This window comes from Salminus brasiliensis, chromosome 5, assembly GCF_030463535.1.
Source record: "Salminus brasiliensis chromosome 5, fSalBra1.hap2, whole genome shotgun sequence".
In the NCBI taxonomy this organism is placed as follows: domain Eukaryota; kingdom Metazoa; phylum Chordata; class Actinopteri; order Characiformes; family Bryconidae; genus Salminus; species Salminus brasiliensis.
The window spans coordinates 29,217,268-29,240,371 of NC_132882.1; the positions used below are offsets into that span (position 1 = coordinate 29,217,268).

General features: G+C 39.9%; 1 protein-coding gene across 1 annotated transcript; it reads left to right on the forward strand.

Moving 5' to 3' along the window:
- Positions 1-293: 293 nt before the first annotated feature.
- Positions 294-22,809, forward strand: calb1 (calbindin 1). The gene is made up of 11 exons (XM_072678912.1): positions 294-428; positions 826-902; positions 10,024-10,098; positions 13,847-13,927; positions 14,242-14,298; positions 15,626-15,703; positions 15,805-15,860; positions 15,966-16,005; positions 16,098-16,151; positions 19,078-19,149; positions 21,903-22,809. The coding sequence occupies exons 1-11, from the start codon at positions 350-352 to the stop codon at positions 22,011-22,013; spliced, it is 780 nt and encodes a 259-aa protein (XP_072535013.1). The 5' UTR covers positions 294-349; the 3' UTR covers positions 22,014-22,809.
- The last annotated feature ends 295 nt before the right edge of the window (positions 22,810-23,104 follow it).

Here is a 23,104-nt window from a genome sequence, read left to right on the forward strand (position 1 = left end):
CAAAACTTAAACTCGATTCAGGTGAGAAGAGTCGACTCTGTGATCCGACTCGGTACGGTCAAAGCTAAAGCCACTGAGCTGCCAGACGTCTGTCGTCATGTATTTTTCCCACCCGGATTCAGGTAAACCCCGCCTCCTCCCCGCGCGAGACCTGAGTAGTAGTTCATACGCATTGGTCGAAACGCTTGTAAGTATGAACTACTAGCCAATCGCAGCACAGGAGGCGGGGTTTGTCGTCGCGGTAAAGCATAACTGTGGCATCTCTCAGCATTTGAATTCAGAGAGCCTGAGGATCCCGGTGAACCAATCCGAGCGCAGCAGCAGCCTGAGGAGCAGCACCGAGGAGAACATGGCAAACGCTTATCTTCAAGGAGTCGAGATCTCTGCCTCTCAGTTCCTGGATATCTTTCATCATTATGACAACGACGGTAATCTCCTTTTTAGACTGGAGATTTTAATAAAGACTTACTTAAAAATACTAACAATTATTTTGGGGGAATTCTTGGAATTTTTTTCTTGCCTCTTGATTTTTCCAACGAGTTGCTGAAGTTTCTTTCAGATGTTCTTCTGCTGGAATCCTTTTGTTTTTGATGACAGCTTTTTCATAGTTATGCTTATCCTTATTCTTTTGATTAAAGATAATCTGAAAATGCATCAGGATTCTGTACTAAAAAATACTAAAAAAAAAAAAACCTAAAAAAAAAATATATATATATATATATTTATTTATTTCTTTTCTAGATATTTTCAGTCCAACCCAATTTACATGAACTCATGAACTACTGTGTGTTCATTGTCACTGACTGGCGCTGTACCTTTCTCCAGGTAATGGATATATCGAGGGAAAGGAGTTGCAGAACTTTATTAAGGAGCTTCAGCAAGCTCGGAAACAAGCTGGTCTGGTAAGTCCCACATACACTCTTCTCACAACCAGTAATGCAGGGTTTGGCTCACTGGCTAGACTGGTGCTCACCAGCCCTTCTCTTGGAGATCCTTCTTCTGCGATTTCAGCTCCAACCAAAATCCATCCCACCTGATTGAGCTGATCCAGGGAGAACGATTAGGGGTTGAAATTGAGCTGTTCAGGAAAATGGATAGGAGTGGATAGGTTGGTGACCACTGCCCTAAAGATTAGCGTACTGTGTATTCCAGTATTTCACAGATAAGGTCATAAGCCTGCTCCCAAACATCAGCATACAATTCTGGTATAGCCAATAATGGGCTTGAAGGTACCCTGCAAGCCCAGCACTTTGTAGACACCTGCTCATCTATCGTTTCTCCTGAAATTAAGGATATCAGCAGAGGTTTGTTCCCCATTTGCTGCGCTAACAGCCTTTACTCTTCTAGGAAGGCTTTACACTAGATGTTGGAACACTGTTCTGTGGATTTGATTGCATTCAGCCATAAGAGCATCAGTGAGAATCTGGTCAGGTTCTGGAACACAAGCCTCACTCCAATGTATTCTAAGGATATTGCATGGAGCTCCATCACTCCAGAGAATACAGTTTCATAGCTTCACAATCCAATACTAGGGGGCTTTGTACAACCCTAGCTGACCCTTGGCTTTAGACATTGTGTCATTAGGTGCACATGCATATTTCCTGGGTATTTGGTGTATGTGGTTTGAGTGGAGATGGTCCACATTCTGTTCACATTATCTCTCTGGTTATTATAATGGATTTCACTGGTTAGGCTGATCCAGAGACTGCTTGAATGTGCAGCGTGACGGTTGCAATATTCCTGTGCATTTGAGCTTGGCTGTTAAATTGAGAAGCTGCTCCCACAGCATGTAATTGCTATGTGAGTGATATTCAGATGAGTCCGTATTGGATTTCGCCCGTGTAATGGGACAATGCTGGAATCACTGTCGTATGTCTCCTATCACAGTCAATTCTGAAGGTGATGTATGCATGGTGACTGATGAGGAACGGGCTGCTGGGACAGAAATTTGCTCATTCATTCTCAGGCACTGAACTGAGTGCTGTGGTCTGTCTTCTAATATATCTGTGGAAAGTTGCCTTTAAAGAGATGTTGTTTGTACCTAGTTCAGGTGTTACAGTCAGTATGAATTTGTCTTAATTCATAATTGACATAATTGAAGGGAAGAAATGCATTTGAACAGAACAAGGCTATGTGCAGAAGGAGGAGTGGCACTGTTGAAGATTACACAGCTGTTCATGTGGATGATTTATGGGACTTATGTCTTGGCAAAAGAATTGCTACTATCGGTTGATTTTGCTTCCTAATTTTAGCACGGTCATGCCACACGGTGAGCACGCTAAGCAGGACGCACTGATACAGGGACTCTGAGCTGATGCCGATATCCATATTTTCCATGTACATATCTGTCCTTTGGCATATGACTGAACCTATGACTAAAGGGAAGAATTGAAAGGGATTTTTCATTGTTTAGAAATTACAGATTATTACAGTCCCTCTATTTTCATAGACTCAAACATAATTGGACAAATATAAAAATTAAAAATATAAGGAGTAGGGATGTACTAATACCACTTTTCCATTTCTGATACAGATACCAGATTTTCAAGTATCTGCTGATACAGAGTACCGATACTCTTTTTTTATAGGTTATACATATTATACACATATAATATGTTATACACATCTTTATATATAGGTTATCTTATCCCAAAAAAGATATAATAACATTGAAAGAATAGCATTTCAGTAACTAAGTTTCAGAGCTATGAAAAAATAAAAAATGGTAGAGTGCAGTAATCTGTTTGTAAGATACTGTGTGGAAGTGCCAGTATAGGCATCGATGCCGATACAGTATTGGTATTAGTGCAACATGAATAAGTATAAGATTATTTTTAATACTTGGATGCAAATCCTTTCAATGACTGCCTGAGGTCTGGAACCTCCTTTATTTACTTTTTAAAGTAAATGCTTGATTGTAGACTTTGTCTATCTAATGCGTATCTTCTCAGGAGTGTTCCTGACTTGACTAGGTGTCATGAAGAGTTGTTTCTTCACCAAGGATATAATTATGTGATAATTCTCTTGTATATGGAAATATGCTGTACATGTGATGGTGGAATGAACAGTGAATGCAGGGGCTGTGGTCTCAATAGCCCGTCAGTGTGTAACGTGTTCCTGGGATTGAGGAGCAGCTTTGATATTCACCTGTTTTGGTATCATATCTAATTCTTTTAGCCAAGATTATGATTCAGTGTATTTTTCACCAGCTATATGTAATATTCACATTTTATTCCCATTAATTTCCATAATGAGCTGTTAATTCCCACTGTAAATTTCCCAACTTTGAAAATTCCCAGAATTTTGCAACTCTATTATTCAGTAACTACAGGCACTTCTGGTGGGGTTAATTTGTATTATCTTACAGTTTGCAAACCCTTTGAATGTAAACTCGGATAGTTAGTTTTGATAAGTATGCTTGGTAGCACAATAATTTGGCTGAAGTTGTTTTAATAACAGACAATGTATCTCTTTAATATCTAAAACTCAAGATTTTGCAATATAATATAATATCAGATTTCTTTCTTTCTTACATTTGTGCCCATGTTGATTACAGAGTAATAGTCAGAATTCATCTTTAGTGGGTTACAAATGCAGTGAAATGAATGAAATCCAGATATTTTAGTGCAGTAATTCAATATCACCTGAACATTCTGCATATTCTTTAAGCAATCTTAGCCTAATATCAATGCTGAAATGATCATGCATCTCTAATTAGCTGTTTCATTTATCTAGCTAATATACTGGCTATACAACCTACAGTCTACCAACCAACCAACCTTTTCAAGTTGTCATGCTTCTTCCCTGTAAACACTGTATGTACTGTATGTAGTGCTTCAGCTGTGTCCATGAGACTGAAGGTTTGTACAGTTACAGGCTCTGTATTTGAAGCTGTATTGAAAAAATAACAGGAATGTATGACAGAGTGGTGTGCGGTATGGTCTGCAAGGCTAGAGGAGCGACAACATGCTGATAAACATTATGAACAATATGAGGTGAATTTGCTTGGAATGTTTTCAGTGATCATAAAAACACAATATTTGAGCGATTCTTTGTGACGGTGTTATCTGAGCTTTTCTACAGTTTTGAAAAATATATTTTTTTTAAATGCTGTCCACGGACCTCCTATAGTGATTGGATTTTTCGCCCCCACTCATTTTCCAGCCCACCATCACAGGATCTTAGTGGGGTTTTCAATCATGCTTGACTCATTTCACTCAATGTCTTGTTGGAATATCTACCATGTGTTGTGTACCTTTTTTTGTTCCCTTTTTAGGTCTACAGGACATGATAAACCCTACACTAGAGCTCTGTTACAGCTCTGTAGAATCAAAACATAAGGACATAAAATACCAAAAATCAAAGCGAATGGACAAGAGCTGAATATATGTGTATCCTTCAGTTATGCATTTTATTACTTATTAAACAGTAAAAACTATATATTGAATAAAATAATCACTGAAACACGCTCATGTGTTCCCTGATATCATTATGTCTCACATTAGATTTTTTATGAAGGTCTTTTACTCTTTTTACTTTTAGCACATACTACATATAGCACTGTAGATGAATCCTAGTTTATCAGTCTTAAAAACAGTACCACCCTCTAGAGAGGGTGTGTGTATACATTTATTAGCAATGTCTGTTCATCATTTAGTAACCCAATAGGTCTGAATAATTTAGGTATTTAGAACTAGTTAGTTAGTTCTCTGCTAAATCTGATAGACCAGTCATAGTAAATATAGACAGGTTTGTACAAGCTGTAAACATGACTCATATAGTCATAGTAAACATTCACAACAGTAGCCATATAATATAAGTAGATAAAGAATGATTATTATTGATTAATGATTATACATATATATATATATATATATATATATATATATATATATATATATATATATATATATAGAGAGAGAGAGAGAGAGAGAGCAGTAGAGCAGTTAGACGAAAGAGAGAGAGAGAGAGAGCAGTAGAGCAGTTAGACGAAAGAGAGAGAGAGAGAGAGAGAGAGAGAGAGAGAGAGAGAATGCAGACATACACATAGCTATACATATACATATTTATGCATATACAAAGAGCAACCATTGCGTTGAAGTTACTGATAGAGTAATAATGATTCACAGGGTATAGACAAATGGGCGAACCACACCATAACCACACATAAGAACCATTTGCTTTGCTGTTATTGAGGTTTGCTGATGATGGCACATGCACATGCACACTCTTGCACATGATGGCATTTTCAGCAGCAAAGTTGCACCCATAAGAAATTTTGCCAGTGATATAATTTTTTCTCCGTACGCCACCATGAACAAACTAACAAATTTAAATATAAGAACAATTTTATGACTTGCAGTCAGTGACTGCCTGACGTATGCCTGTCTTCAGCAAGTGAAAAGCATGTTCAGTTAGGTTGAGTTCATGTGACTGGCTTTAAGAACATTCTCGATCTTGGCCTTCCCTTTTGGGTTGGAATAGCTTTGTTTACTTCAGAAATGATACTTCGACTTCTGTCAGCAGTCAGAACATCAGTAAACATCACTGACCTAGTTCTATTGGCAGCCATATAGGCCCATGCCATAACAGTGTCTCCACCATGTTTGACAGGTTATGTGAACATTGGCTTTAAGAACCTTAGATTATGAACCCTTCCTTTCCTTCTCCATACTCTCCTCTTCCAACCATTTTGGTACAAGTTAACCTGGCCTAGGTCTGGTCAGAGTATTTTGGTGTTGCTGATCTCACCAGTGCATTGCTCACTTAACACAGCAAGGTTTATTACACACTAAGGTGTATTACTCAGTAACTACAGGGGCTTCTGTACAAACTGGTGGGGTTATTCTTTGGTAATGGAACCTTGTAATAGACTCTGGTCTTCTGGCAGGCCATAGGCTTTTTAAGGGGTTAAAGAATATACAACACTATTCTCTAATGGGTTTGTTTGGTGGGGGGGGCTTTTTCACTTGCATTAAAACCTCTTTGGGCCACATATTAAGAGTTCCCATCCTAGATGTTCAATGTTTAAAAAATTCCACACTAGGAAACAATTCCAGACCTTTAATATTCTTTTTGTGTTGTGAAATTACAAGTAAAGACAACTGAGTAGATTCTAAACACTTAATACAATATTTTTGTTTAACCTATTAAATTGAATTACATATAAGTTGCCTCATCTCAAATCCATTGAGGTAATAAGCAAGATTATAAAAAATGGTCACTGTCCGAACACTTGGACACAACCGTTCACTGTTTACTGTTCACTATTCAAGAGTTTATGTAAGAATGACCATGGAATGACAAAAGGACTTTGAGGGAGGGTTTCCCAACACACAGTAAGACTGAACTCTTAAGAGTTCTAAAAACTAGGGGTGTATTGTAAAGTATTGATATTAATCTGATATTGAACTGATATATGTTCTTTTGTCATGAGTAGGGAGTGACAGTTACTCTGCACCTCAGCTGTACTTCATCTGTCAGACAATGCGGGCAATTAACAGGCAGTAACTGTGCAGACAAGATCAGATCGAGAATACTATGGTATTTTTTATATTGTCTTTGATTCATGTATTCACTGCATATGTCTAATGTAATACATTTTGAATAATCATTTGAAAGATATAAACAACGCAAAAGTGGCCATGTTTGCCTTGTCTCACAGAATGGGGACAAGGTGGTGGATGTGCGGTTAGAGCACCGGGCTATTGATGACAGAGTTGTGGGTTCGATACCTTGGCACAGCAAGATGCCGCAGTTGGGCCCTATGAGCAGGCCCTTCACTCTTTCTGCTCACTGCTCCGCAGGAGCCGCAGCGATGGGAGCACACTGTCACTGTGTGTGTTTGATCACCAGTGTGTGTGTGTGTTCACTGCACGGATGTCCAACACAAATGATTAATATGGTCTTGTCCTGTCTTGTCCTGAAGCTGATATTCCACCCTAAAACAGTGCTGCAGTTAGTTGGCAGCTTCTGCAGGATTTATGGTGGTAAGTAGGTGCTATTTTCCAGCTTCTTACTGGCTTTCTCAGGCTTTGTGAAGGCAGTTGTGTTTGTTTACAATGTCTTGAGTGTTAGCAGTAGTTTGCATCTTGAAGTAGACTGTCTGTATTTACATTCATGAAGGTTTATCTTGATTGTAGTCTTTACCAATGATACCAGTGATTTAGTTGTCTTTTGTGACCTTCAGAGTATTTTGGTGTTGCTGAGCTCACCAGTGCATTGCTCATTTTAACCTGTTAACACAGCAAGGTTTATTACACACTAAGGTGTATTACTCAGTAACTACAGGGGCTTCTGTACAAACTGGTGGGGTTATTCTTTGGTAATAGAACCTTGTAACAGACCCTGGTCTTCTGGCAGACCATAGGCTTTTTAAGGGGTTAAAGAATATACAACACAGTTGATTCTATTCTCTAATGGGTTTGTTTGGTGTGTGTGTTTGTGTGTGTGTGTGTGGGGGGGGGGGGTTCACTTGCATTAAAACCTCTTTGGGCCACATATTAAGAGTTCCCATGAATAGCTGTTTAATGTCATTAATCGGCACTGACTTTCTCTGTGATTAAACGAGCACATGGAGGTTAACTAGCATCTCAGATACACCTCTTTGTCTTTTAAACCAGCACACCAAGCTAAAAATGAGCAAGTGTGTGACTGGTATGACTGGAAATTATACATTAATTAACTTAGGTGTCGGTGTGTTCCAGCAGTGTTGTAGAGACATGCTGGGTCAAGCTGGTGAGATTAACTAGTGAAATTAAGACTGATTGTTGAGTCATGTTTGAAGCTGAACGCTCTATGCTGACCATTCCAATCCCAACGATGAGACCCTACCAACCAGGGACCATCCATGGCAAATCCCTCTGGTGGGACCGCATTTGCCCTTATACAGTTTTTCTGTACTTTCTGGAAGTATTGCATCACCAAGTTCTTGTCAATACATAAAACCTCATACTATCTGATTAAGTAATGTTGAAATCATCAACACTACTTTAGTGAATCATCAAACTCTTGTGGAATATCTGCAGACTAATGCATGCTGTACAGTTTCTCTCAGACTGGTCCATGCACTGTTTCATAGTACATAAACAGGAGGTCTCTACTCTCTACATTTCCCAAAACGTGACCCTTTGGTCAGAACCTGTACTTTCCCTGTGCAATGTATGAGTAATTGTCTGAGCACTAAGTTTTACAATGAGAAGCATATAATAATTCACATGTAGGTGGACAATCATATATTTTAGATTACACACTGCTGTGTTACAAGTTGCTGTGTCATCACAGTCAGTCAGTTTCCCAGCCGCACTAGGTCCTCAGTCTGTATCACGGAACAGAAAGTTATGCAATTTCCCAATCATTACTCATCTACATTAACACAAGCTGCCATCAATAGGAGCACATTAACCCTGCTAGTGGCTGGGCAGGCTTCTGAATTAAGAGGGACACAATCATCAATACGTGGAACCAGATCAATACTGGTCTTTGATTTCTCTTAATATTAGACACATAGTGACATGTTGAGTTGGCTGTTGTGTACTCACACAAAAAAGTTTATTAGATAGTGCTCGGCACTGGGAATGCTTTTAAGATGGGTGTGGACATGTGGTGCTCACTGTCACTGACCATTTGCCATACCTGTGCCCACCATAGGTTTACAATTAGTGGCTGGAGCACATCTGTTGCTGCACAATTTATCACCCTCCCTCTTGTCTTTCCATCTACCTATGGAAAAAGACTACTGTAGGAGTGCTGTAGGACCAGATATTATTGGGGTGGAGGGCCTTTTTCAGCACTGCAGGGACGCCAACATTTTTTCCATGTACAATTTGTGTAAGCCATTTTCTCGCCTTCTATCCCTGGGGCGTTTCTGACCACAGGACCACTGTTTGCTGGACATTTGTGGTTGGCAGACTGTTCTCTAACCAGCACTGACATTGAGGTGTGTAAAACCCCAGCAGGCTAAGCTCAGTTATGTGATACAGTATGTATCAAGAGACAGGGGTAACGATTCAATATATTGAGGTATATGATGATCAGTAAGCAAAAAAACTTTTTTTGTATCAAATTTTTAAAAAATCTGTGATAGTGTAAAAACACGGCATCATATTCATAACAGTGGGATCTAAAGAGTACAACACTGCTGTCTAGTGGTCGGGGTTTAAACACAACACCAAATAACCCAATGTCTGCAACCAATCTTTACATGATGCTATTATTAAAGATGCCCAGCAGACTAAGGCACTGTCACCATGATCAGAGGATCGCTGGTTCAAATCCCGGTTGTCCTGCTAGCCATCAGCAGCACAATTAACCTTGCTCTCTCTGGTGGGTAGATGGTGCTCTCCCCACATTTGCTGGCCATCGCTAGCGTCTTCAGGTGATACGTGTGATGCTGTTGGAGCCGAGTATGTGGCGCTTCCCTACAGGCACATTGGTTGCCTTCGGCAACTGTTCAAAAAATAAACTGCTTGACTGCGCATGGGGCGTGTTCTAGTCCGCCCTCACTGATGACAGGGGCATTGGGGGTGATTACGTACGGGTTGGGTAATTGGTCTTTCTCCACTGATGTACAGAGAATCAGGTGGTTGACAAACAGAAAATGTTTAACCTGCAAAGCGCACTGGCATACTAGGTGTTTCTGATAAAGTGGCCAATACTGGAATGCATGGAATACTGTTAATATTCCATGCAGTATTTCCCTGTATATATGTATTGCAGCTGGCTCCAATGATACATGAATCAATTCAGTGTTGTTACGCCAGCTTGACTTGTTCATTTTGTTTGTCAAATTGGTACACATATATGATCAGTGTTTGGCATCTGTGTGTGCACCAGAATGTGAAAACCCAATCAGCCTTGTTCTGTGAGGGGTGAAGAAACACATACACATGCACGCCAAATAACAGGATCCAGATTATATTATGTTGGAGGAAAATAATGCTCTTCATTCAGGTTTTCTTGAGAGCTTTCTAATGGTTTACACGACTCATAGTGATGAGCTTGTTTCTTTTCTGTACTTTACAGGAACTAACAGACCAAATGAGGGCTTTTGTGGAAGAATATGAGAAAAATGCTGATGGAAAGATAGACATTGTAGAGGTAAGAAAGCTTTCCTTCTGGATGTGTGGCAAAAATGTTTATTAAAAGGGCTCATGTCCTCTGTTTTTCTTAGTGTTAGAATGGATTAATACACCACTAAACAGCCAGAACTCCATTCTACATGACCATTTACCAGCCTCCTTTTATCCCTTAAATGGGTTGTTTATGTCACTGCATCTTAAACATATATATATATATAATTAAAAAATCAAGGATCTTATATTTTTAACAGTGTTGACTGAAAGCCTCAGTTTTCATATAAGATTGTTTTTGTAGGTTAGTTTCCTTATATGGGCTGTGTGGACTGGGGAGTGAAACATTACCAATGAAACTCTCCATGAAAATATTCATTATTTAAATATATAATTATATAAATAAATGTCATCTCTTCAACACCAACAAATAGTTCTAGAATATTGCAGTTTGTTAGGGTGGATGCAAGTTGTTGCTTTAGGTTAAGAGACATTGAGCAGCCAACCGAGATAAAAAAAAAAATAAAATAATAATAATAATTAAAAAAAAATATATATATATATATATATATATATATATATATATATATATATATATATATATCAGGATATTGAAATGCCTCAGAATGTATTTCTTCAGATCTTACTACACAAAAAGGAATGAATATGAAATGTGAGAACGGCATTGCACAAATCTGTGTTTGTGTGATTTAACACACATCTGATTTTATTGCTATCAGTTTGAGCCACAGCTGAGAGCATGAAATGTCCTCTAGAATCAACAGTGTCTCTCTAGACGCCTGTGATTTACTTTGTCTGTTTTGTAGCTGAGATGGTTTCTGTATGTTTAGTTCTTTAACAGACTGATATCCTATTATCCTAGGATAATTGATATTAGATACATTTTTGGATAATAGAAAAATTAAAATCTAAACAATGCATGGTAAATAATATATAATGTAACATAATATGTAGAACATAATATGTAGAACAAGAAGGGGCCTGTGTATGGGACTGTATACTATGTACAGATCATATTGGATGAAAAGATAAAACAAACAAAATATACAGCATATTTCCATGAGAGAGGATTTATAACCAACACTAAGAAGGCTTGGTTACAAGCAACTGAACTGGGTTTATACAATTCAAAGGAATATTTTAAAATATAAATAATGCTTTGTTCAAAGTATAGTTAGTTCAGTTGCTTTTTACCATATGAAGTAATATTTTAGGTTGATTGGACAAATCACTTTTTTTCACAGTGAAGTGGCATTGGTGCATTTAAATGATAGAATATAGTAAAATACGAACTAAAATGTGGTCAAATAATAAATAAAGTGTCACAGTGTAAAAAACTATAGACCATAAACAACACCAGCAGAAAATGACAATGAGAACTTAATTAACTTAGCATTAATTAACCTGTGACAGGTGTGTAGCAGCACTGACGCTTATAAATATACATAATGTTTAAGTGTAAAGAGTTTTTAGTGTAGCACAATGACTATAGAAAAACACCTCTACTAGCTGGTTGCAGTATGATATGTAGCTCCACCCACTCCATCCTTTATGTTTTAATGACAAAACAGGCCATTTTCCATCTCCAGTGTCTAATTTCAGCAGTTTGTGCTCCCTGTTCTAATATTGTCACATTTCTTATATTCTCCCAGAAATCTCTCCCAGTTTTTAAAAGGCTATGTCTGCAGGACCTGAGCTGTGGTCAAGTGGTCAGGCAGCTAACTAGTGAATTGTCCTAGAATTTATCATTAGTGTTAAATTTAGATGCTTTAACAGCGGTGTCGTGTCGTGCTGTTGGTTTTATTAACAGACACTCTGTACAAAGTTCTTCACGGTTTTTATAGTGTGTCTAATGTTAGTGTAAAATGAGCAGTGTGAGAACTGTTTTTTAGTCTTAGTATTTATAGACTTAGTAATTGTAGTCGGATTGGTCCAGCACTGGTCCAGCCCCAAATATTGTTTCTATTATTTTTTATTTTAGTTTTTTTATTTGCCACCGATGCTCACTGTCTCTCTTGAAACAGCAGCTCGGGGTCTGTTTGTCTTAGCGGCAAACAGAAAACAGCGCTGAGCTCACAAGCTGTAATTTAATGGAAATGTAAATTGGTAATAAAATGTTTGAGAAATAACCTCTAATCTCGCTCCCTTCAAGTTAATTTGTGTTTTTTTATTTTTTTTATCACTGTATGTTCACCTCACATTCGCCTCATTGTCCAGCCTAATCCATTGCAGCTCAGGGGTTAAACTGGACTCTAGTAAGTTAGCTAACCTTTAATCTCGCTTCCTACTAGTTTACATTTACGGCATTTAGCTGACGCTCTTATCCAGAGCGACTTACAAGGTGACTCGTATTACACAGGTGGGCCAATGTAGTGTTAGGAGTCTTGCCCAGGAACTCTTATTGGTGTAGTGCAGCATACAGTCACCCAGACTGGAAATCAAACCCTGGTCTCCCACATGATGTAATAGCTCACTGGCAGCTAGTGGTTTTATCTGTTGCGCCACACCAGTTCACTTTACAATGCTGTGTTCGTCTCATTGTTCAAGCCTGTTCTGGGTTGAGGCATTTTGCGATGTTTTAACTCCATATGTGATGTTTTAGTTCCATAATCTGAAGCATGAATGAAATGTCTCCAGCTGAAACTATCACAGCTCTGGTCAGGAGTAATAAAGACATTTTGAGAATTTGACCATATTCATCTGATCATTTCTACATACTGTACTACATCACTGGAACAGAGACCCAGTAGAGATCATGATGAGCTTATATTATTGTTTAATATTTTGTGAATCCTGATGCTCACTGATTTAAGTGGCCGCTATACTGATTAAAGTGCACTGCAAACAACACATCCACTGCAAATTCATTGCTAATAACAAACACAGAAACTAAAGAATATATGACTGAAATGAAATATATACAGAGAAGATATTTTCATATTTGTCATTTAAAGAGGATCTAGCACTCGTAAAAAAAAATCACTTTGATTCCTACTGCATTACTGAGCAGTTCATTTTAATCCACTGTTGAATTTAAAGCAATGTTCTGCGGGTTCTGCTGTGAAGATCTTACAGTCTGAACAGTGAGATTGCTACCAGTCAAAACAGCATGCCCAGGGGCCAACAGCTGGACGTGCTGTGGAGTAATTTACTGTTCAAAGAAAAGCCCCATACAGAAGCCCTAAGGCTGCGCTGTAAGCTCAGTGGTGGTCTCAGAGGTTCGGTCTTAGAGAAAGAGGCGTGTCTAATCAAAATGAGTAGGCGAGCCTGGCTCCGCCTCTGGTCTCTACCACACAGAAATGTGCCCATATGAGGACGCAGGGTCTCAAGAGGTTAAAGATGATTGGTGACAGTGTTTATAATAATATAATATAATATAATAAAAATAATAATCATAACAAAGTGACTTAATGAAGGATATTGGGGATGAATTTATAGAATGTAAATAAACATGGCACTGTCACACAAAAACCTTGTATCTCCCTTGTATTTTCCTATTTTTCACTTTTTGGCATATTATGAATCTGGCAGTTATTCTTTACATGATCTCAAAATCGCATGGTGAGTGGACCAATAGAAATGCTCCTAAATGACTTAAAATAAAATCTTTTTACATTGATTTATTTTGAAAGTTAGGAAGGTTTTTCCTCCCTTTTCCTGTAAAGCTGCCATTTTTGGGATAAGATGATTTTGCCTGACAGCGATGTTCTATATTTTTACTATCTTTTATTTTATTATTCAATTTTATTTTACAGCTGGTGCAAATCCTACCCACAGAGGAAAATTTCCTGCTATTTTTCCGTCAACAACTGAAGTCCTGTACAGAATTTATGGAGGTATGGACGTGATTTATAGTCTGTTCAGTATGTTTAGTCTGTTACTGAGCCTGTTACTGTAAAAACATCACTGCAGCTGTTGCCATTACTATTTCTAAGCCAAGCTTATTCAAAAACCCTCTAACAATTAAAAATCAGTTTGGATTTAAAGAAGGAGGAATGTTTAAAGTATAGCTTGGATTGCTTATGAAAATCAGCTCTCTAAACATGATGGAAGACATTGTTTTCTTCTTTGGGTTTCTGTTTTGGCTATTCCACACTCACACACACACACTGGGGGTGCTAACCCCAACGTTGTCATCCCCCCCCAACAGGCCTGGAGAAATTATGATGCTGATCACAGTGGCTACATTGAAGCTGATGAGCTTAAGGTAAGAAGGAATGGTGTCCTGTAATGACCTCAGAGGGATGATTTCGGTGATAGCCTGGCTCTGCTCAAACGCTTCTCTGCTGAAGTATTGGGAGCTATTTTTCTGCCTTCTCATTTTACTCTGCGACTGTAGCGGAAACGTAACCCGCTGGCCAACATCCCACAAACTACCTGCACACCTTCGTTCCATAGACCCTGTATCGATTTGTCACTCAGAAGCAACGCTGACCTTTGAGAAAGGTTCAATAAAAAGGCAATAATGTGAGAATGTTGGAGTTTCCAGGTTCCAGGCCATACTTCGAGCAGCTTCATGTACACTGAAGCACCGCTGGGCCAGTCCCAGCCTCATGAACCATTACCTTCCTGTCAAGTGCTGCCCTTTTCTGGTGACACTAATATTTCGAGTCAACATGGGCCTGAGCATTTAAATGAAGTAGATGCTGGAACAGTCCCACTGACTTACTGACTGACTGACTGACACAACCCTCAAGGGGGAAAGTTACAAAGCCTGGCAAAAGAACTTAAATGGCCGACTGAGAGACGTAGTATTTGAACAAATAGAGGCAATATGTCACCAGCAGTCCTTTTCCAATATGGTATGTTATGTATAAGTGTTTGCCTGGCGGACCAGAAGCAGGCTGGAAAGGTCAGTGGAAAACCGGTACAGTAGGGATAATGTCTCCATGCTAATACAATAGTAAAATGAAAGCTTGGATGATTATGTAAATTTAGACAAAGGGCTATGGCCTGCAGAATACACAATGACCATGGCAGTACACATTATATCATTTCTGGAGAACCACAGTGCAGAGTTTTACATTATAGCTCACATTTGGTCTGATGGCAATACAGTATAATGGCCATACGATTATTAACTGCACTAGCTTCTTATACCACTGAATAATTTATTATGATAATTATATTCTGTACTGAAGGCCTTAGCACTGTAACATAGGGGTGTCCCCATCAGGATATTTTGCCCCCAATCGGATCAAAGTTATAAATATCTTTTTTTCTGAATATATCTTTTGTGTTTGTATAAATAAGACAGCCACACAGTTTAGGTAGCTGACTAGGGAGCTGTCCAGGTGCTATGATTTCCACAACTCATTGCCCATTTTTTATTCTCCTGAAGTAGCTGTTGCGTTTAGCCTGTGCATATCACATTTAAACAAGTGCATCATGAATCTGAACACAGTTTTCTGTCTGGACAGGTCTGAGTATTATAGCAGTCGCTCTAATGGTCCTTTTCTGCACAGTGCCTGTGGCTGTGCTCCATTGACCTCTTCCTCAAGCCTCAGGCCAATTCATTGTCACTTTATTTGCAGAACTTTTTGAGAGACCTGCTCCAGAGGGCAAAGAAACCTTTTGATGAGAAGAAGTTAGAGGAATACACATTAACCACGGTAGGAAGACCACAGATGTTGGGCTCAACAAGTCATTTCTGAGTGCTTCATTGCAGTTTGGGGAGTTCCAGACATGTAACTGAAATATCCGTTTCTTGCAGCTGAAAATGTTCGATTCAAATAACGATGGGAAATTGTGTCTGTCAGAAATGGCACGGTTTGTCTTGGCATTTTCTTGCTAAATCTTCTGAATCTTTGGCTGTTTATATCAAACTGTGTTCTTAGCACTTCTAATAAAACCACCTCTCTGATTCTACGACAGGCTACTGCCGGACGCTGAGAACTTTCTACTGAAATTTCAGGTTTGTCTTTGTCAATATGTAAAGCATTACTTCATGCTGCAGTGAATGGGATTGTCTTTAACAGCACAAGTGATCCAAATCCTTCTCTACAGGGGGTAAAGATGGCCAGGAAAGAATTCAACAAGGTCTTTGAGTTGTACGATAAGGTATGTCCTTAACACTGTACTGATCAGAGGCCTGCATTTACATAAAATCTCACCTAAAAGGCTGAAATTTGTCTAAATTTAGGGTGTAACGGTACGTATATCTTCATCCCGAACAGTACGGACTGCACAGAGAATACGCAGTAAGATATAAGGTGCGTCCCAATTCAGGGGCTGCATCTTCAACAAAGTCGTAGCCTTTAAATAAAGTTATGTAATAACTTAAAGTTTGGGAGAAGGACCACACCCCAACTCCTCCTCTTCATTAGTATGCACCTCTCCTTCCCGTGACAAAAATTAAAATTTCATCCATTCTCTGCCCGGCAAGGGGGGTCTGGCTTTGGGTCTCATCAGCTCGAAGCCCCCCAGAACTCCAGCCCAAATTTCTCGAGTTCTCCTCCTTGTCTCAGTCAACCGTGGTCCGCACTTCGCAAAAGGCTGCGTAGACTGTGTAGGACGAAACGAGACAGTCTACTCTATGTTGGATTTCCTGTTTGCATCACAGCACTGCAGTTCCTGCCATAATAATTGCACCGCGAAACAAAACTCTTAAATTTGTAGTTTAGTTTGGATGCCCTTGATTGTAAAGTTACAGTCATATATATTCATTTAAATAATAATAAAAAATAACAACAAATAATTTCAGCAAAAGTGTGTTATTAACATCCTCACCGGCACGCAATGAATTTTATGGTATGTTGGCCAATCCTTTGTTACTATAGAAAATCAGTGCGCATTTCTCAACCGCAAACAAAGTAGCCTTCGAAATGGGACAGCCTAGTCGTGCTACTGTGATGCAGTCAGCCTTTAAACGTCCACACAGTAGCCTTAGATTGACGAACCTCATGTGGAACCAAATTTCACAAGCGTGAGTTTCACCCAGAAATCTTAGTAAGCAAAGCTGGGATTAGCATGGAATTGTGGGAATTGTAGTATACAACAGTTTTGTTGGATCTTCCCCACCCTGTCCTCCTCTTTCTCGCTTTCTTGTATAGATAACGACTCGTTTGTTTATTTGTCTTTCACCGTTCTGTATTTTACTGACCTTCTGCCGATTTTCCATCTTATTATAACTAATGAATTCATTGTGGATCAGACGACAAGACCATTTGTGACGGGGTTGTTCGACAGTTGTAGGTTGTGGAAACCAGTGAATGCGAATGTTTACACACTACAGGCTGAACCAAATACCTCAGGGGAGCTACACTATATGGACAAAAGTATTGGGACAGCTGCTCATTTACTGTTTCCTTAGAAATCAAGGGTGTTTTTCTTGGAGTAACTGTCTCTACTGTCCAGGGAAGAAGACTTTCCACTAGGTCTTGGAGCATTGCTGCAAGGATTTGATTGCATTCAGCAACAAAAGTGTTAGTGAGATCAGGATGTTGGATGATCACCACCCCACCTCATCCCTAAGTGATCTCAAAAGTATTGGATGGAGCACATTTACATTTACTGTATTAAGCTGACGCTCTTATCCAGAGCAACTTACAAGGTGACTTGTATTACAGAGGAGGGCCAATGGAGTGTTAGGAGTCTTACCCAAGGACGCTTATTGGTGTAGCACTCCCAGACCGGGAATCAAACCCCAGTCTCCCACGTGGCGTGGCAGCTCAGTAGCATGTAATGGTGTTATCTGTTGCGCCACACTAAACAATCATTCTAGAGAACACAGTTCCACTGCTTCACAGCTCAATGCTGGTGGGCTTTATAGCCCACTAGCCCCTCTAGCCCAAGTCTGGCATTAGGCATGGTGCCAATAGGTTCTGCTCTAGTAAGTCCTATTCTATTGGCAGTACTTCTCTACGAGTGCAACTTAAAGAAGCAGAATGCACTGGTCAGAAGGGGTGTCCACAAATATTTGGACATATAGTGTATACAACACTATTCCCCTTCCCCTGTGTACGGTTACCGTTACCCTGCAGCCTGTAGTAATAGAACGGCTTATTTGGAAAAGTCTAATCCTCAGTCTGAAATGTATGGAAGTGCATAGATCAGACAGAACATTCTGAGGGTTTGAGTCTTCGATTTTAAGGCGGTCCTAAGGGAGACAGTTATTAGTATGCAGAGAGGGTGCCCTGTCTGGATATCACCTCCAGCACTCTATTGGAGTCCTTGGCTCTGGCTTCACTGTAATGTATTAGTGTGTCCCTGAATAGGGCAACGAATTCTTCGCTGCTGATGACAGCACCTCTGATCCTTATTGACTGGCAGGTTCAGGTTGCACGCACACACACACACACACACACATACACACACACACACACAAACACACATATTTTAGACTGCTGGGCTATCTGAATACATAAAAAGGGGATTTGGCATAAACGAAGACAAGACATACTCATTAGGAGAGCTGTGAGGCGTCTCCTAGCAGACTGGCCAGTTGACACATCCTGCACACATCTGCTTGGGGCATTTATTGTTTGCCAACGAATATTGTGCAGATTAAGCTCTACCAGTCATTCAAACAAAAGTGGCAAAGGGTCACAGTACTGGTCTCAGGCTGATAGTGACAGTGCACAATGAATTATACGCCCTCTGCTCTCCCTTTATACAGTGGATGCCTACTGATAACAGCTCTGCCATATATTAGCATTATCAAGGGCATCAAAGAGCAACCCAACTGCCAGAATGTCCTGAGCAATAGCAGACAATGGCATACCTTTCCAGTCACTACACAGGAGACTGGCTTTCTAGCCTATATTTGTTTGTCTTTAGCATGAAACAATTGCCATACGAGTTGGCATGTCAGAATTTGTGTGCTAAACCCATCCGCCAGAGGCCACATTCAAGGGCCACATTCAGGAGGGATAATGTCTGAACGGGGATTAAAAGAAAGGCTACCTGTGTGTATGTATGTGTGTGTGTGTGTGTATTTGTGTCCAACCAACGTTTGTGTTTTCCCCTTTCTTTCGCCCGTTTCCAGGACAGGAATGGCTACATGGACGAGAACGAGCTGGACGCCCTGCTCAAAGACCTGTGTGAGAAAAACAAAAAGGTGAGCCCCCAGTCCACCACATTTCGTTTTCGGAGATGAGAGAAACACTGTTTGCGTACATCTCGCCAACAGCGGCTGGATGGGCTTATTCAAACACAATTTGTTGGAGCTGCCTCATGAAAGCATGCTAACATCAGTCAGAATTCAATCTCCCGCTCTGTGTGTGTGTGTGTGTGTGTGACCTGCATGCCAATGCAAAACTTCAGAGGCGGCTAAACATGGCTTACTTTAGGCTGTAACATAAGGGCAACTGCCAGCCTGAACATTTTAGAACTTTAGTCACATTGAAATATTTCCGTGACTTTATTTGCTTTGGCCAGCAGAACTCTCAGACTCAGTCTCAGACATACTGCGCTTTGCCTGTTGCAAAGTATCCCTGGGTACCTTTTATTGACTTGGCTTTTGCAGTTTTTGCACATTTTGCAAGTCACTCAGCTAAATAAATGCAATTACTGGATATATCAGTGCTTTTGGCCCATCTTGAAGCTTATGGCATCGTCACACTTTGCAGCGAGCAGAGTAGAGACTATCACAAAGTCACAAAAATGACTTGATTACTTTTATTTACAACAAATATGGCAGAACAAAATATCAATATGGGCTAAGCCACATGGTCCACACTGGGCATATAAGGGCACCCTGGGACTACAAAAGGCCAGGTAAAACCATTTGGAAACTTGTGCCTGCCAGAAACCCCAACTGATACCCTGTGTAAGTATGGATAAAAGAACATGCATGCATAAAAGTGTCTGCAATAATGACAATGAAAAATGAAGGGAAGCCAGCACAAAACTGAAATAGGGAGTTTACTAAGGAGTAGAGAGCACTAAACAGGGGCAGAATGGTGTTGTATGTGTGGGAAATGAAAGAAAAAGAAAAAAACTGTGGACTGAGGCTAACCAGTGTTAGTCTGGCTGACTCGTGTGACCTACTGTTTTTCATCCATATGACTAACAATCACAAAGGAATTGAACAAAATATCAACATACCACAAATTTTATTCTTATTTGGAGGTAAAACATATAGTCAGTGTTTCATAGTGGATATATCAGTACTTCCTCAATCAAAAGACTATGAATTAATAAATTAATAATTAATGAAATATAAATGTTTTTTATATCAGTGTTTGGTCCATATTAAAGCTTTGATAAAACAAATACAAATAGTGTGTGTATTATTGTTTGTACTCCATAAAGAAGCTTTAATAATTAAAATGTAAATAGTGGACATACAGTGCCTTGCAAAAGTATATAACTTTTCAACCTTTTGCCACATTTCAGGCTTCAAACGAGATATGAAATTTTAATTTTTTGTAAAGAATCGACAACAAGTGGGACACAATCGTGAAGTGGAACGAAATTTGTTGGATATTTTACATTTTCTTTAAGAAATAAAAAACTGAAAAGTGGGGCGTGCAATATTATTCGACCCCCTTGCGTTAATGCTTTGTAGCGCCACCTTTTGCTGCGATTACAGCTGCAAGTCGCTTGGGGTATGTCTTTATCAGTTTTGCACATCGAGAGACTGAAATTTTTGCCCATTCTTCCCTGCAAAACAGCTCGAGCTCAGTGAGGTTGGATGGAGAGCGTTTGTGAACAGCAGTTTTCAGCTCTTTCCACAGATTCTCGATTGGTTTCAGGTCTGGACTTTGACTTGGCCATTCTAACACCTGGATACGTTTATTTGTGAACCATTCCATTGTAGATTTTGCTTTATGTTTTGGATCATTGTCTTGTTGGAAGATAAATCTCCGTCCCAGTCTCAGGTCTTTTGCAGACTCCAACAGGTTTTCTTCCAGAATGGTCCTGTATTTGGCTCCATCCATCTTCCCATCAATTTTAAGCATCTTCCCTGTCCCTGCTGAAAAAAGCAGGCCCAAACCATGATGCTGCCACCACCATGTTTGACAGTGGGGATGGTGTGTTCAGGGTGATGAGCTGTGTTGCTTTTACGCCAAACATAACTCTTTAGATCTTTAGATCTCTGCAGTTCATCCAGAGTGATCATGGGCCTTTTGGCTGCATCTCTGATCAGTCTTCTCCTTGTTTGAGCTGAAAGTTTAGAGGGATGGCTGGGTCTTGGTAGATTTGCAGTGGTCTGATACTCTTTCCATTTCAATATGATCGCTTGCACAGTGCTCCTTGAGATGTTTAATGCTTGGGAAATCTTTTTGTATCCAAATCCGGCTTTAAACTTCTCCACAACAGTATCTCGGACCTGCCTGGTGTGTCCCTTGGTCTTCAAGATGCTCTCTGCGCTTTAAACAGAACTCTAAGACTATCACAGAGCGGGTGCATTTATACGGAGACTTGATTACACACAGGTGGATTCTATTTATCATCATCAGTCATTTAGGTCAACACTGGATCATTCAGAGATCCTCACTGAAGTTCTGGAGTGAGTTTGCTGCACTGAAAGTAAAGGGGCCGAATAATATTGCACGCCCCACTTTTCAGTTTTTTATTTCTTAAAAAAGTTTAAATTATCCAATACATTTCGTTCCACTTCACGATTGTGTCCCACTTGTAGATTCTTCACAAAAAATTACAATTTCATATTTTTATGTTTGAAGCCTAAAATGTGGCAAAAGGTTGAAAAGTTGCTGAATACTTTTGCAAGGCACTGTATCAGTGTTTTGGAAGCTTTAGTGATTAAAATAATTGATTGTCAGATCTTGACCACAGCAATATGTTGCAACATGCATTACAAAGTAATAAACTGGAAATCACTAAGGACCCTCTTGTATCTGACAGGTTCTAGAAATCGCCAAAATCCCAGTATATAAGAACGCCATCATGGCCCTTTCCGACGGCGGGAAGCTCTACAGAACGGAGTTGGCGCTGGTGTTGTGTGAAGACATGTGAGACTTGCTGGGCAGCTGACTTCTCCTAACCCTCCACCATCCTCTCCATGCACATACCACCGCCAGCAAAGCTCTCTGCTCACTCGCCCCATGTGTGAAGATAGCTAGACACACTGGATGTATTTCTGTTCTTTCCTTTGGGGAAACGTGTAATCTACAGGCTGAGCGTACGTAGGTACATAGACCAGAGGCCGGTGGCACATACTTTTCAATCTGTTGTTTCTATACAGTTTCTAAATGTACAGATTTTGTAAAGATGAGACTGACGCAAACATTACAAAGGGACCTGAACCCCTGTACACAACATACATAAAAATGACCCCATCCCCAGCAGAGATGAGACGTACCCCCACCAACCCCCACCCCCTACTCGAAAGTACTGGAAATCTGTATCATCTGTATTAACAATAGTCCAATCGTATGGCAAAAGAGAATAAGGGAATGGCTTCACGATAAAAATTGATCTCCCCTATGATGTTGTAGCCAAAGCAATAAAGTGTTAGATGGAATGTGGATGGTATTCATGTGATGTGAGCTGAAACTGTGAAATAGAAAAGTACCTGTATGTAATACTCAGTAGGCTAAATTTATGTTTGCAGTGCATGTTTGCAACTGAAGGCACACCTTGCAGTGAGGCCCCTATCTATATGAACTGCATCGCCCCAGCCCACTCTCTAACCTCCTATCAACTACCAACATGTTTGCACTGTAAAGAATGACATGCGCCACTATGCCGACCACCAGAGACACTGTGTAACAGGATACTCTACTTATTAAAGCGCTACCTGAACTCCCAATTGTGTCTTCCAGTATGTTGTGTTGATCTTGGAGTACCGTAGACCTTTGTGTGCAGTTGAATGTGTGTGGTTTCAATGGCAAAACAGCAGCAATAACAACTGGGTCTAATACACTAAGGCTTTGTTAAGTCTGCAGGCAAATCGGACTGAACTAGAGCCTATATGTCCAAATGTTTGTGGACACCGCTTCTAATGGATGTACTTAGATACTTTAAGTTGCACCCAGTGTGCAGACACAGATGTGCAAATGGATGTGTACAGCTTGTCTAGTCCCTGTAGAGAAGCACTGCCTATT